This window comes from Pelophylax lessonae, assembly GCF_965119305.1.
Source record: "Pelophylax lessonae genome assembly, chromosome: 1".
Classification (NCBI taxonomy): domain Eukaryota; kingdom Metazoa; phylum Chordata; class Amphibia; order Anura; family Ranidae; genus Pelophylax; species Pelophylax lessonae.
In genome coordinates this window covers 236,032,520-236,048,544 of record NC_138768.1, presented here as the reverse complement: position 1 = coordinate 236,048,544, position 16,025 = coordinate 236,032,520, and the positions used below count along the sequence as shown (strand labels likewise).

General features: G+C 38.9%; 1 protein-coding gene across 1 annotated transcript in view; it reads right to left on the bottom strand.

Annotated features, from left to right (window-relative positions):
* Positions 1 to 1,914: 1,914 nt before the first annotated feature.
* Positions 1,915 to 16,025, bottom strand: part of DNAH10 (dynein axonemal heavy chain 10) — a gene marked incomplete at its 5' end in the record, with an annotated part of 236,277 nt that continues 222,166 nt past the window's right edge. Inside the window, 8 exons of the mRNA XM_082256636.1 lie at positions 1,915 to 2,118; positions 5,418 to 5,563; positions 7,972 to 8,152; positions 8,457 to 8,624; positions 8,848 to 9,059; positions 9,402 to 9,533; positions 14,276 to 14,447; positions 15,806 to 15,901. Coding sequence (XP_082112762.1) covers positions 1,972 to 2,118; positions 5,418 to 5,563; positions 7,972 to 8,152; positions 8,457 to 8,624; positions 8,848 to 9,059; positions 9,402 to 9,533; positions 14,276 to 14,447; positions 15,806 to 15,901 — 1,254 coding nt within the window. The 3' untranslated portion in view covers positions 1,915 to 1,971. The remainder of the gene's footprint in view (positions 2,119 to 5,417; positions 5,564 to 7,971; positions 8,153 to 8,456; positions 8,625 to 8,847; positions 9,060 to 9,401; positions 9,534 to 14,275; positions 14,448 to 15,805; positions 15,902 to 16,025) is intronic.

The window sequence follows — 16,025 nt, the reverse complement described above, 5'->3', positions numbered from 1 at the left end:
ACAGTAGGAATGGTGTACCTTTCACCTTGTTACTGTTGAAGTAATGGCTTTCTTCTGGCGACTCGACCATGCAAGCCCATCTTTCTTCAAGTGCCTCCTTATTGTGCATCTTGAAACAGCCACACCACGTTTTCAGAGTCCTGTATTTCACCTTAAGTTATTTGTGGGTTTTTCTTTGTATTCTGAACAATTTTCCTGGCATATGTGGCTGAAACTTTAGTCGGTCTACCTGACCGTGGTTTGGTTTCAACAGGACCCCTCATTTTCCACTTCTTGATTAGAGTTTGAACACTGCTGATTGGCATTCTCAGTTCCTTGGATATCTTTTTATATCCCTTTCCTGTTTTATACAGTTCAACTACCTTTTCCCGCAGATCCTTTGACAATTCTTTTGCTTTCCCCATGACTCAGAATGCAGAAATGTCAGTGCAGCACTGGATGAAAGATGCAAGGGTCTGTCGGGAGTCCAGAAACTCATTGTCTTTTTATACACACACACACACACACTAATTACAAGCAAACAGATCACAGGTGAGGATCATTACCTTTAATAGCCATTCAAACCTCTTTGTGTCAACTTGTGTGCATGTTATCAGGCCAAAATCACAGGGTGTGTAAACTTTTGTGCAGGGTTATTTGGGTAGTTTCTGTTGTCATTATGATTTAAAAAGCGTAAACACAGTTGATTGATAATACATGGCTTCAGCCTAACACTAATCGTGAGTGAAAGAAAATTTTTCGTGTTATCATTCGTAGTCTCGGAAAAATTGCTAAGAAATCATAAATTCTGCCAGGGTATGTAAACTTATAAGCACAACTGTATCTTGCCGGTGGTAGTGCACAGTTTGCCATTTTCACTCTAGGCACCGGATGACTTTGTCCCTGTACAGATTTTATAAATTAAAGGATAACTGCAGATATATTTTTTTCAATAATATAAACAATGGAAATGACAGAACAAAGGGCTCAATATGGATGCAGTAAATGGAAAGGAAGGTTTTAAGTGAGTTTTGCACCCATACGATTCAAGCTTTAGTCCATACTATGGATCAGCTAAGATTTAGGCCATATGCCTGCACCATTCTTCTAAGACGAGAAACCACAGCAGATTCTGCTGTTAATTAAAAAAAAAGAATGCAAGCCCTTTTGTTAAACAGGAGTGATCTGCTCCACGTTCTATGGCTGTGTCTGTGACAGACACAGCACAGAGAGTTGTTCAACTGGAGCAACATGCTTTGGAACCCTTTGCTCGTCGCCTCCCCCTCCCTGCTCAGCTGAGTGCAGGAGGGAGGAGGAAAGCTGATAATCCAGCAGGCTATACTCTGCATGGACAGAGAGGCATGTGAATGGTCTACAGACAGTTCACATCTCTTATGCCAGGTAAAATCTGGCAGGAATCTGCAGACCTTTTTAATATTAAGAACTAACACAATCCCTTTGTTAATTAGATGCAACCCTTGCACCAGCTTCTATTTCACTCTGAAACAGAAACTGACGTGAGTGGCACAGATAGACCTGAAATAGGTCTGTTATGTTAATGGAACGCACACAACTTGCGCCTGTTTCCTGCACCTTTATAATTTAATATCAAGTTCTTCCAAAACATTTTAATATTAAAAACTAACACAATCCATTTGTTAATTAGGTGCAGCCCTTGCACCAGCTTCTATTTCACTCTGAAACCGAAACTGACGTGAGTGGCACAGATAGACCTGAAATAGGTCTGTTATGTTAATGGAACGCACACAATTCACGCCAGTTTCCTGCACCTTTATTATTTAATATCAAGTTCTTCCAAAACATAAAATAAATAAGTACAAAATATTTATTAGGTTTACAAATGCTTTTTATTTATTTTAAGTGCATTTATCCATATATATATATATATAATATAAATGTGTTAGTTTTTTTCAAATGTAAGCAATGAAAATATAAAAACTTTATCATCTCAGTATTTACATTTATGAAAAACTAATCTGAGTTGAGAGTGAGGCAAACGCCTTGTAACACCCAGTGTGATAGATGTTTTGTTGTGTACAGATCAGCCTCAAATACCAAACCTACTCCCATTGCGTTCCTTCTCATGGAAGTGGTGTACACCGGTGTCCGGAATGTGTTCTGCAAAACAGCAATAAGAAAAATCAGTATTTATAAAATATTAAATGGCACTGTATCAATAAATGGTAGAATTTTAAAGCACACATGGGGGCATATGCATAAAGCAGTGAATATGATATTTACCAAATATTCACAGGTGGCTAATCATGCCCTGTAAATTAAAACCCATACATCAGGAAGATTCACTTGCAGTGATTTGATGAATGTTAAATTCTCTGCTTTAAAAAAAAATGCCCTTATTAGCAGAGAGACCTGCTGTGAAAGAGAAGGCTAGGGGAAGTAGACTGGGTTGCTCCATTAATGTAGTTTTAATATATTTTGTAAGTATCAGATTTAAGACTTAAGTCCTCTATGTCCTTTGATGGTAAATATGACAGTCTGCAGGATTATGTTGATGTGGTTGGCACAACTGTCACTCAGAATCTCCTAGAACCAAAGTGACCCCAAACCCTTTTGTGGCAAATATGACCCCCAGATCTCCCAATTTTACCCAGTGGCCATTACAAAACATTGGTTCCTCACCGTTCCACTATGTCTATGACAAACCAAATAGCGACAATGTATATACACTGATCATCTATGGCAACCATAAGATTAGTAAAAAGTACAACCCCAATTCCAAAAAAGTTGAGATGCTGTGTAAAATCTACATAACAACAGAATGCAATGATTTGCAAATCTCATAAGCCTATATCTTATTTATAAAAGAAAATAGAAAACATAATAAATGTTTAAACTGAGAGAAAATTTACCTTTTTTAAGAAAAAAATAAGGTAATTTTGAAATAGATGGCAGCACCAGGTCTCAAAAAAGTTAGGACAGGGCCGTGTTTACCATGGTGTAACATCCCCTCTTCTTTTAACAACATTCTGTAAACCTCTGGGAACTGAGACCAGGTGCTGGAGTTTTGGGAGAGGGTTGTTGTCCTATTCTTGCCTGATAAAGGATTCTACTTGATCAACAGACCTGGGTCTTCTTGGTTGTATTTTTGTTTCAAGATTTTAAATTGGTGAAAGGTCTGGGCTGCAAGCAGGCCAGTTATAAACCCAGACTCTTCTACTATGAGGCCATGCTGTTGCCAAAGTATGCGGTTTAGCATTGTTCTCCTATAATATGCATGGCCTTCCCTAAAAAAGACATTGTCTAGATGGGAGCTATAAAACACAGATACACCTTTCAGTAATAATAATGTGCAAGCTGCCCATTCCATATGCACTAAAGCAGCCCCATGCCATCAGAGATGCAGGCTTTTGAACTGAGCACTGATAACAAGCCAGAAGGTCCATTCCTCTTTAATCCAAAGGATGCAGATCCAATGGTTGCCAAAAAGAATGTCAAATTTGCAATCGCCTGACCACAGAACAGTTTTCCATTTTGCAACAGACCATTTTATATGAGCTTTGGCCCAGAGAAGACAGCAACATTTCTGGATCATGTTCAGATATGTATGTGAAATATAATCAGCACAAACAACTACTAAAATAAAAGTGCAAATTATTAGTAATACTATCAATTGTCAAATGACCAAGGCAAAGACTGCTGCTGACACCCTTAATGTGTGTCGACTCAACTTCCAAAACAAAAGTATAAAATATAAACGCAGCGCAATAACAAATTTAAATAAAATACCATAGCTAGAATAGCTAATGTAGTATCAACAGTGTAACAGTCCCAAATATCAGGAATCTACCGTTATGTAAACATCCAATGTGTTCGGTGCCCAACACCTCTGGATAAAGTGTCTGCTCACCTCACAGATATGACCCCACCACAGAGTCACAAAAGACTTAGTGAACTCCACCCAGGATGGATGGAACACTCGTCTTATGGCGTCCTGAGTTACGCTTCTCCACTTTTTGGATCGCATTCAAACGTATGACATACCAAAAAATAGAAATGGAGAAACCATAGTGCTCTCTGCTACAAACTTATTAAAAATTGGATCAAGGGATAAAAACACTCAAATATGTGTAAAACAAGCATGTAGTCAGCTCACTACACTAAGGTGAATAGTGACGTCACGGGTAATGGCTCTTCCCACCCACACTTTATCCGGAGGTGTTGGTGGGCACCAAACACATTGGATGTTTTTTTAAGGACTGTCACTTTGATTGTTACACTACGATGGAATCCTGATATTTGGGACTGTTACACCGTTGCGTTGGTACTACATTAGCTATTCTAGATTTGGGATTATGTTTATGTCTTATGTTTATTTAAATTTGTGATTGCGCTGCACTTATATTTTATACTTATGTTCAGATACGGCTTATTCTTAGAATGACAGAGTTTTAACTTGCATTTTTGAATGGCAAACAATCATTTTTGGAAGTATTCCTGAGCCCATGCAATGATGTCCATAACAGAATTAGCCTTGTCTATATTCCCATTGCACACTTTTCTGAAACCGAAGCAGGTGCTGCAGAGAATACCAGCTGGATACTTGACACATCACAGATCAATGCACCTATTCGCCATGGATCTTCAAATGTTGTCCAAAGCTTTTATTGCAAAAAGATCACTTCACAAAAGAACAAGTGCAATGTTTTAGAGCCTCGCAGGACCCCTTCATCAGACGCAGAATCACAGAATCGTGCCTGTTTTTTTTTTAAGTGCTGTCTGAGGGCTCAAAGATTACGGGCATCAAATAATGTGTTTCAGCCTTGTCCCTTGTGCACAGAGGTTTTCAGATTTCTTTGGTATTATGTACTGTAGATGATATATTTAAAGTTGTTACAATTTTAGTTTTTGGGCTGAGGAATATTATTCTGAAATATTTAAACAATTTTTAGATGCAGCTTTTCGTAGACTGGTGAACCTCTGCCCATCTTTACTACCTAGGCAATCTGACTTTCAAGGATGCTCTTTTTATACCCAATCATGTTACTGACCTGTTGCCAATTTACATAATTAGTTGCAAAATGTTCTTCCTTGTTAGTACCACTTACTTTCCCTGCTTTTTGTTGCCCTGTCCCAACTTTTTTGAGGCATGTTGCTGCCATCAATTTCAAAATTACCTAATTTTCTTAGTTTTTTTTTTTTTTTCTTTTTAATTTTCTTAGTTTAAACATTTGATTTATATTTTCTATTGGGAATAAAATATGGGTTTATGAGATTTGCAAATCATTGCATTCTGTTTTTATGAACAATTTTATACAGCTTCCCAGCTTTTTTGGAATTGGGGGTTGTAGGAAGATTCAGAGGAACACAGAAATGTAAGTACACATGACAAAAATGAACAGCAAATGTGGAAAGGTACAAAGTGGTAAAAAGAGATTGTGGACTTTAACACTACCTACCTGTAATTTGAGGCGATGAGCTTCAATTGGAATAACCTTTAATACAGGCAACTCCACGACAAGTACTTTGGGTCTACTTTTAACTAGGCATGAATTCTCTGTGTCCCAGTCAGCTCCCTCAAGGTACAAGCCTGATATGAAGCATCCTGCACAAATATTGGAAAGGTTTAAGTTACATATCTTCCATGTTGCTTGCTTTCACACAATAGAAAAATAGGGTTTTTGTACTCACCATAAAACCCTTTTCTCAAAGTTAATTGAGGAACACAGTCTTATAATAATATGCAATCAAAGGTTCTAATGCCGCCAACAAGAAAAATGGACTCTAGGTACATAGAAAACTGAGAGCAGCCTCCTGGAAGCTGACCTTTATTTTTCTAAATGCCTGTTGTCCATTACTCCTCACACCTCATACCAGCTCAGTTGTATCAAGGAGTGCAAAGAGAAAAAGATGCATATGAGGGGGCAACACTGGTCCCTCAATGGACGAAAAACAGATTTTACGATTGAAGCAGAGAGAGATTCACACCAGTGAAAATAATCTTACATGCTCAAACATAAATCTTACAGAAAGAAGTTTTATGATCTTTTAACATAATCAATTTGGATTTATAGAATGTATTTCAGAACCTGGACTTCAATAGCCAGGCCATCAAAGCCAGGGATCAAGAAGCAGGGTAGAAGATTGATTCTTGAGAGAAAAAATCTGACAGATCTGGTAGAAGACACAGAGAGTCAGCTAACAGATGAGGTTGGTGTACCACACTCTTCTAGGCTACATAAAACATGAAAATGCCTTCAGCCTTGATCCTTCAAAGTGGACAAGGTAAAGGCTTATACGGAGGAAAGACCTAGATCAAGATATATTCAACTTATGGTGCTACCTGGGCACCTGCTGCATACGCTGTCAGAGCCTGAGCCCTGGAGACAAATCTGTCAAGTTTGTTGTTGAACTAAGAAGCTAGTAAGTCTACATCTGGTGTTCCCCAATGCAGACATATATCCTGGAACACCTCCCAATGAAGAGGGCATTCCCCCATATCTGGTTCTCTACCCCAGAAATGAGCACCTCAGGGATCATTAGATTAGGACACTCCACGCATTTAAAGACAGACTCAAACTGTTTAACTGCAATGGAGCTGGCACACCTTCATGCGGAGGCAAACTTGTCTGCAGGTTTTGGTCCCTTGGTTTGCTAAGGACATTTAGAGCCCCTAAGTCCAAGACTGTGAAGGAAGACTCGTGGATCCAGGAACTGGAACCTGACTTGAAGGAATGAAAGGAACATTTAATGCAAGATAGGAAGATGCCCCTGCACATGACAATTCAGTATCAATGAAGCTGTCAACCCAGGAAGTGCCCCATGCTTTTTATGTGCACTTTCCATGTGCTCCCTCCTGCAAGTGCCGCATCATCAAGCCAAAAGGAGAAGAAGGAGGTGGGAAAATTAATATGGCAGTTGAGCGACACAGTGGCCAGCCACTGGAGCACAGCCTGAGCGTTATATATACATAGTGAAATGACTAGCCTCAAGTGATACACATAGAAGAAACAAATACTACTACATACATTGTGCCTGTTTATCTGCAGCCATCTCTTCTCTACATCCATTTAAAATCCAGAATTTACACAGCTTTTCTGAGCTTCCAGAGGCAGGGGGAAGGGATCTGTCACACTGCACAGCTCAGAGAGGAGAGCTGAGTGTAATCTGAGACCTGAGTGGAGGGAAGGGACACACACCCCCTCTCTTCACAATCTCATTGAGAAATATGAACAGCTTAGACATTACAAATCCACACGATTCCTCCATCAACATACACAGCACTGACAGGGGAATCCCCTGAGCAATTGTCTGCTTCCAGCAGGGGGGGGGCTAAAGGAAGCCGTCCCTGTCGGGAGAAGACAGTGATTATCTCTAGTGGCTATAGCAGCCACTAGCAATCTTCGAAAGAGAATTCGGCAGGCTGGTTGCACCCAAGTTGTTCAATCAACTTGGTGGATTCAGCCTGTCCATTAATAGTTTGAATCCCAGTCAGTTCCTGCTGAACCGGTAGAGATTCCAACTGTATATTGCCAGCCTAACAATCAAAGGCTGTTTGCTGGCGGTCCCCTCCCCATCCCTCTGGATCCCTTGGAGTCAGTACAGCCTGTCAGAAATGACTCATGCAGACAACATAGAAATCCAGTGCTTTGGATTGAGGAAATAACACACTATAGACAGATATGCTTTGTTCATTTTTCATGTCAGAGATTTACAATCACTTTAAAGAAAGAGCTGGACTCCTCAAGTAGTCAACTTTAAATAAAAAAAAGCATAGCCCAAATAAAAACTTTGCTGGCCACATTGGTGGACTCTCCAATGTGGCCAGCATGCAAAGTTACAAAAAGTGTAAGGCAAGCCCTGTAGTAAAAAAAAAAAAAAAACACACACACACACACACACACGTGGCGTCAGTAGTTGCTAGATACAATGCATAACACCTAAACATTCTTTTTTTATCGGTGTATACTACTAGTGTAAAACAATCCCTGGAATACATTTAAAAGGACTAACCCTGTCCAGGTCTTTCAGTCACTTCTTCAGCTGTACGAAACTTGGTAACCTGAGTGTACAGTGTGGAACGGTCAAGTGGCCAGCCATTCTTCCTGCAGGTGGCTTGGACAAGAGCAGTCAGGTAGGATTCTGGGATATGTAGACCTGACAGCCACATGACATTTGGCTCTCCTTCAGTAACCTGAAACAAGGAGAGTAACCATCAATGAAACACACACAAAGAAAAGCAGTTTTAATTAAAAAAAAAAAAAAAAAAACAGAACAAAGCATAAAAGAGAGAAAGAACAAGGAAGAACAACCATCTCAAGCAAGCTTTACAGATTGTCAAAATATTGTATTGTCTGGTATTAAGTTTGTATAAACCACCAAACACCCTGCATTTAGTCTTGCAAAGTAGCTCTAGTGCTGGTCTACAAAGACATCCAGGCTGGAACACACTGAAGCCACCCTGTTAGAATACATAAGATCTGTACTGCATATAGTACCCATGATGTGTACTGATTGTAGCGTCTTCTGAAGTGAATCATCCAGTTTCCCAAAGACTTCAGTGTATCAGGAGCCAGTCTTCTCCATATGTTTGGAATCTGACCATTAAAAAGTGCTCGGGCTACTTCATCCAACTCACTGCTCATTCCAACTTCCCCAGCTAAAGCCTACAGATATAACAAAATATTGTAATTATATATACACACACACACACACACAATTCAATTATTTTAAAATAACTAGCTGTTTGATAGTTACCTATATAATATTAACAAAATTAAAAATTGTCAGAATGACTTAGAAATATAGCATAGCTGAAGCTGTAGCAGGAGAGTCTATTAATGAGGAACAGTAAAGAAAGGCAGACTCCAATACCACTACATTACTCACCCTCTGAAGTTCAACAAGGGACCTTGACATACGGATTATCAGTTTGTTAAATCTTTCAAGTTCCTGTAGCAGTACCACTGTGGTGGGTGAGATGTCCAAGCCAAAATTCTTTCTAATTTGATCCAGATCGAATATTTGGGGCAGTTTGTTTTCAATGTCTTTTGCCACTTGCCCAATGTACTCATCACGGCTGATCCCCAAGCCAGATTCACCTGCAGGAATGATGAGTCAGTGTTTAGCATTGGGATACTGGTATCTATGTGTTACGGCCATGTTAAAGTGCTCACAGACAGTGCATAAAAGTCAGAATGTAATTGACAAAAGAAATTATGTATGGTATCTGCACAATATATACGATATAGTGTATATTTTGGCTTTGTCTTATACACAGGCACTTTTTTGTTTTAAATATGGTGTGATAAGCATTTCTTTAGGAGCACCTTAACATCAGCATGTGTTGTTAACCTTGAAACATTTATACAGGTTATTGATCTTTCATAGCTGCTGCGAAGAATGCACATGTAAAAATCCACAAGCAGTTCCAGCTGAGTTACCTGTTTGTGGCTGAAGCTCCAGGAGGTGAGACCACATATCCCGAGCTGCTTGCGTGTAATATCCAATTTCAGCATTTGAGTGAAGGCCAAATACTTCAGGGGTGTTAGCTAGTGGAAGGGACTCTATCTCCTCTGTAAAATTAAAGACAATAACAATAAATGTGCAAGTAATTTTACTGTGTGACAGATATACATTGCAGCAAAGAGACCAGATCAAATTGCCCTTTACGCAAAATAAGTTTGCAAATTAATATACACACTTAGAGCAAATGACCTTCCTCTGCAGTCCAATACTCCTTATGGGCCAGAGCGTTTATATGGGTCTACTAATTTGCAATATCTTTGTCATTATTTATGATCCTTACATAATACATATTTTTTTTGGGACATATACGGCTGTCTTTTGGCCATGCAGTCCTCTAAAATTAATCAATTTGTTACATATTCTAAAGATAAAAAAAAATAGGTAGAAGAAACTTAAATAATAACACTTTTTTCAAACTTAACCAGTAGTTTTAAAATGATTACTATAGATTTTAAAAAATCTGATATTTGTCCCATTTATGAAGACACATAAATCATGTTTCTTCTACAAAGCTGAGCAAAGTTATTTAGAAATGGAATACAGTTTTTTTTTTAAATTGTGTTCATCGTAGAAATGATAAATTTACAGAGGCGCTTGACTCAAGAAAAAACATGGTTTTAACAGTCATGCCAGTAATGGCAGAAACACTTAGCCCTAGAATGACAAAACTGTCATTGGGACAGAAGATCCTGATTGAGCCCATGGAGTGTCTGCCAGGAGTCTTAAAGCAGTTATCCCAAAAGCAAACATGTAACATGTTCTTAGATGTGGTGGCATTAGTTGTCTTTTTTCCCTTTATTTAACCTGGTGATCCTTGCCAGTAACACTTCCTGTCCTAGGGTGTCTGCATTCTGGATGAAGTAGTAAAACAGACACCTTTTGACAGCAGCGTTGTCAGTCTGGGGGAAGGTAGTGTTACGCTAGCAGATTTAGATGGACTTGACTAACAAATTGAAGCTGAACTCCAGCTAACACTTTATAAGAAGATTTATTATTCCTTCAGGGATAAAGGTTTTATCCAAATTAATAACAGCTAACTATTGTAAGCACCCCGTCAGCGGTAAATTGTTTGACACAATTCTCTAACTGCTACTTGGTCTGGACAGCTTGATTTGTTAAAGTTAAATAATAGCAGAATCACCAGGTGCATCAAATGGGTACTGGGGACTACCAATTCCACCCCTCCAACCAAACAGTTTGTCATCCATCATGAGAATTTTCTAGAATTCCCCAATTACAGAGCCAACTTCCTGAGCCATCAGGTTAGAGGCAACCTGACCCTTAGTGCTAACCAACCAGTCATTCCAGGGACCTGGGTGACTTGTCCCATGATGACAGACCATTGTAGAAATCTGGGGTGAAACTGGGCAAAACAAAATATCTCAAAGAATATATTATCATGCGCAGAGAGAGTCAGGCAACTCCTGGACTGGAAAGTTTGAAACAGAGACTGGAAAATCTGAAGATTCTCCAGTGGAAGAAACACTCTGGTCTGAGCTGCGTCCAGTACTTGATTCAGACACTTCCAACTTAGAGTTAGTTCAAGCATTAATTTCTGAAGGTTCAGAACCACCAGAACCATTGCAAATTCAGGACTGTCCCTCAACAGCAGGTTAATTAAGTATCCCACAACAGTGATTACACAAAAGCATAACATTGATATTACTAGGGCTAACACTTTAGAGAATATCCGAGGTGCAGACGAGTGTGTTAAAATTGGGACCCAAGCTAATGGTGTAGGGGCCCAACAGCAAAACACAGAAAATATAAAATAAATATATAATTGTTTGGGGATTCTAAGTACATTTTTTGTACACATGTTGAAATCGGCAGAAAATTTTTATTTTAACGTGTAAAAAATGTTAAAAAACTGCCCGGTGCAAAGTAGTTAAACTGCAGCACCTAAAGAATAACAGAGATGCAGTGCTAGAGGCCGCTAGGTAGTTCACCTTACTTATTGCCCACTTGCTGGTCGTAGAGTTGAAAAGGGTCAGCAAACACATGTGTGTGTGTAAAGCCCCGTACACACGTAGCGATCGTCGGCCGAACGATTGGCCGTCTTTTGTCCGAGGGCTGTCTTGTCTGTTGAAAAGTGCAAAAGACTGCACACGAATTTTGTCGGCCAACAACAGCCGACTGCAGAAGTGATGTCATGTGATGGTTAACTTTCCTTGTCTTTTTTCTTTTCTGAGCATGCCCAGTCTTGCAAATCTGCTGTCTGTCGGCCGACATCTGTACTGACTGGCGAACAATCGGCCGTTCTGGTGTTGGCCAACAAAAATTTTAATGCTTGCACGACAGATTCTGTTCGGCCGAAAATGCGCTGTCGGCTGTCGGAAGCATCATACTAACAAGCCTACAATCGGCCGATCGGTCGTCGGCCGAATCTTTACGGCCGACAATCGGTACGTGTGTACGGGGCTTAACTCCTGAGGACGTCAGACATAGACTGACTAAGCGGTATTGGGTGATGTTTGAGATAAGTCATTTCCAGTCAGCTGGAACGCAGGTGGAGCGCAAACCGGCAATTCCTATACAATACATGCTGATCCCTGTCTTCTTTGATGTAAGTGCAATACAACCTTCTTTTTTAAATAAATGATTTGACATACTGCACCATGAGAGCGTTTCTTCCTCTCCCTCTTTATATGGCAACACTGAAACTTTGAATATGCTATTTATATATACATACTGAATGAATGACAGCAGTGGTTTGAAATCATTCCTGTGACCTCATATATGACATCTTGGATTTTCCCATATGTGCAATTTGACTCCCTATAATAAGGGTCAATTAAGTATGGTGAGTGTATAGTGCGTCTGCATGCTGGTGGAGAGGAACCTTTCCTATACACACAGAGGACGCTATTCATGTGTGGGATTATATATGGACTTCACAATTTTTATGTATTTTCTATCATTTAAATGAAGATGTATTTATTTATTTACTTATTTATTCACTATTGTTTATTCACTATGGGGATATGTATTTTATGATGTAATAGCGCAGATTCTTTGTTTCTTTTTACAATATAGGTTTTTTACACTTTACAACATATAGCTCTTTATTGTAGTTTATTTGTTTTTTGGTTATTGATTTGCATGGGTTTAGAACCTATTGGGTTCCCTGATTTTCTTTTACATTTGTGTAGAGACATTTCTGAAGAGACTTCCTTGATTTCATATATTCAGCATAAAAATACCAGCACAACATATTTTTTCTTGGAGGAGTCACTTCTGATATCCACTGTACTTTGCGTATGCATTGGAAAGGCATTTCTATGTACTTGCCATTGTTTTATTATTCTTACTCATATGTGATCTCAGTAATATTCTCTACTTGACTGTGGGCAATATACTACTTGACCTTTTCATGTTCTAGTTTGCAGAACCTTCTCTTTGTTGTACCAAGACAAACTTGGTATAGGTTTGCTGTTTCTTTGTTTCTTTTGTATTTGAAAAACTTTCAATAAACTCAGATAGAACATAAATATATCCACAGCTGTTAATGTAGAAATGAAGGAGAAATCGGCTGCAAACCACCAGCTGCTAGTAAGATGAATTCTTTATTAACATACGTCAAAGGTACACAGTGTGATCCCGTGTACCTTTGACGTACGGTATGTTAATAAAGGATTCATCTTCCTAGCAGCTGGTGGTGTGCGGCCGCTTTCTCCTTCATTTCTACTGTTGTAGCGGTGGCGAGTTGGGGCCAGCACCAACAGAACCAGGATTGCTCACCAGGCGGTGGTTGTCTTCTCATTTTCAATGCAGCTGTTAATAGTAGAAAAATTCTCCAAACAAACAGAAAAAGAACATAGCAGAAGATAGCATGTTCACTCTTATGGACACTAGCAAAAACGGAGTCATGTTGGTTTTAGGCAGGGTTATCCTGTGCTGGCCATGGGCTTTGTCTGTTGCCATTTCTCCTGTAGGCAGCAGAAAAACCCAACAATCTAAGAATTCCTGTGTCTTGCTTCAATTGACAAGAAAGAAACAAAAGTTAAAGTGGGAGTATACTCCCATGTATGATTTATACCTATAGGTAAGTCTATAATAAGGCTTACCTATAGGTACAGTAAATATCTCCTAACCACTTCAAGACCAGACCTTTTTCTGACATTTGTTGTTTACAAGTTAAAAATCTGTATTTTTTGCTAGAAAATTACTTAGATCCCCCAAACCTTATATATATATATTTTTAGCAGAAACCCCAAAGAAAAAAAATGGCGGTCGTTGCAATATTTTATGTCACACTGTATTTGCGCAGCGGCCATTCAAATGCAGTTTTTTTGGGGAAAAATAAATTTCAATGAATTAAAAAAAACTAAACAGTAAAGTTGGCCCAACTGGCAGTTGGCATTTTAAGCCATTGTGATCATGGGGAATAACACTAAAAACCTTGCATACCAGACGAAAGCATCTATACTGTGACATAGGAAGAGAAATGAGCATTCAAAAATGGAAGGGGGCACAGGCGATTTCACCTGTGACCTGACCAGTAAGATGTACTCAACCTTGCACATACAGCAAAGTAGGTCCTGAGTTGGTTTATTGCCTGCAGCTATAGGGTGACCACCCTTCTATTTAGTGCCAGACATACGGCTAAATTATAAATAAAAAAAAAAAAATACCTTTAAGCAAAAAGAGCTACCTCAGTCTCCATGGTATACTCTGACAGGGTAGATGGAGGTACACAGATTTTGTTTAGACTGAGGGTTTTCCTTAAAAGAAAAACTGCTCAAAAAAATAAAACTCTGCTTGATTGCAATGACAGACATTATCTTACCAACAAAGTCATCCTTTTTATCACCACTTGGGATTTTGTAGTCAACTTCATCATTCTTATAAAAGTGGAAAAGCTGGAATGTGTCAAATATGAAGTCACCCAAATATTCATCCATGTACGTGCTTAGAATTCTTCTATCAAAGCTATCGATGGCTCGGCCACCATACATGACCTGTAGATACACAGTAAGTTGTCATTAGGCTTCCTGAAGGCCAGTTTTGTAATGGTGTATATTTTTAATGATACATAACATAATTTTCCCTTTTCAAAACAGAGTTTATGAAGGAAATTTTCAGAAAAGCCATTGATGCTAAAAGATGTGTCATGTTTTAGTCCAGAGTTCTTCATGCTGATGGGTAAGGTTGTCTTAGCAACACAAACTGGATTGGTCATTGTGCAATCAAATATTTACGATATTATCACATATATGTATTTCAGGACTGCTGAACACTAGTGAAAAAATACTGAAATAGAATAGTACTGTGACTTTAAAGGTTAGTTACACTTTTGCATCCAAAAAATGAAAATGTTACCTCCTAGCACCTTCCCCACTGCACTGAACTGCTATTTATCTAGCTCCCTGCCATCTATACCTGACAACTTACCCATCTGTACAGTTATCACTCTGCGCACAGCCCCACAGGCTATGTTTTGGAACAGTGCGAGCAATGGTAAGTGATGATGTCAGGTGATTGTGCTGACCAATGAGTATCTATCCTGGATGAAAGAAGCAATTTTCACTGGTCGGCATGGTCATGTGATTGGCATAATTATTCTGATACGCATGCTATGGAACTGTGTATGAAGTGAGAAGTGTACAGATTGGTAAATTGCTAGGTGTGGGTCGCATTAACCATCCACAATAGCTTAAAAGTGCAGCGGAGACAAGAGGAGTGGGGAGGGTGTTGAGAGGTAAACTTTTTTTGTATGCAAAAGTGGAATTCAAGCTACATTTAAAATTGCATTTGAAACTCATACACTATGAGGACATGAACTCATATTTTAGTCTATCCCATTTTAGTAAAGAACCAGCAACTCTGCAATACCCAGACTTATTTAAGGGGCTGCAAGAAGAATTATCAAAGGACTTCAAATAATTACAAGCATAAGACTACAATTTCCTCAGCATTTTCTGCTAATGGAACAAGATATTATATGAATATTATATGTGTGGAAGCCAATCAGTAGTTCAAAGCAATCCTGGGATTAACCAAGTCAGTGTGAGAGCAAGGCAGTTCTCACTTCTCAAAATATATACATATGGCCATTCTGTCGATAAAACTTACTCTATATTATGTATCTTTCTACCAGAAACCCCTCAAACACAGAGAAGCAGAAAAGTCCCGCATAGTGTCTATGTATCATTTGTAGCAGGAAAACAAATATCTCCTTTATACTCATCTAGCATTTTCCTGTAAACATAGAGGCCAATAATTGCATGCGTTTTACAGGAAGCTGCTTGACCTTGCTATTTATGTTGTTGCTGGAAATCAATTACATTAGCAGGTAAAAGCCAGGAAATAAACCAACCTCTCCAATAAGGTACTTCAGACTGCCCCACGGTATCCTGGTATCATTTTGAGTGTAAGCTTTGGTTAGATATGTATTTAATATTTCCATGCACACCTAAAAGGAGAACAAAAACAAGTGATGGTAAATACAACTATACTATAAACATGATCAGCCTTTTATGCTAAATAATTGTAACACAGAAAAGATTTCTAATATGTACAAAAATTCAGCTGCTATT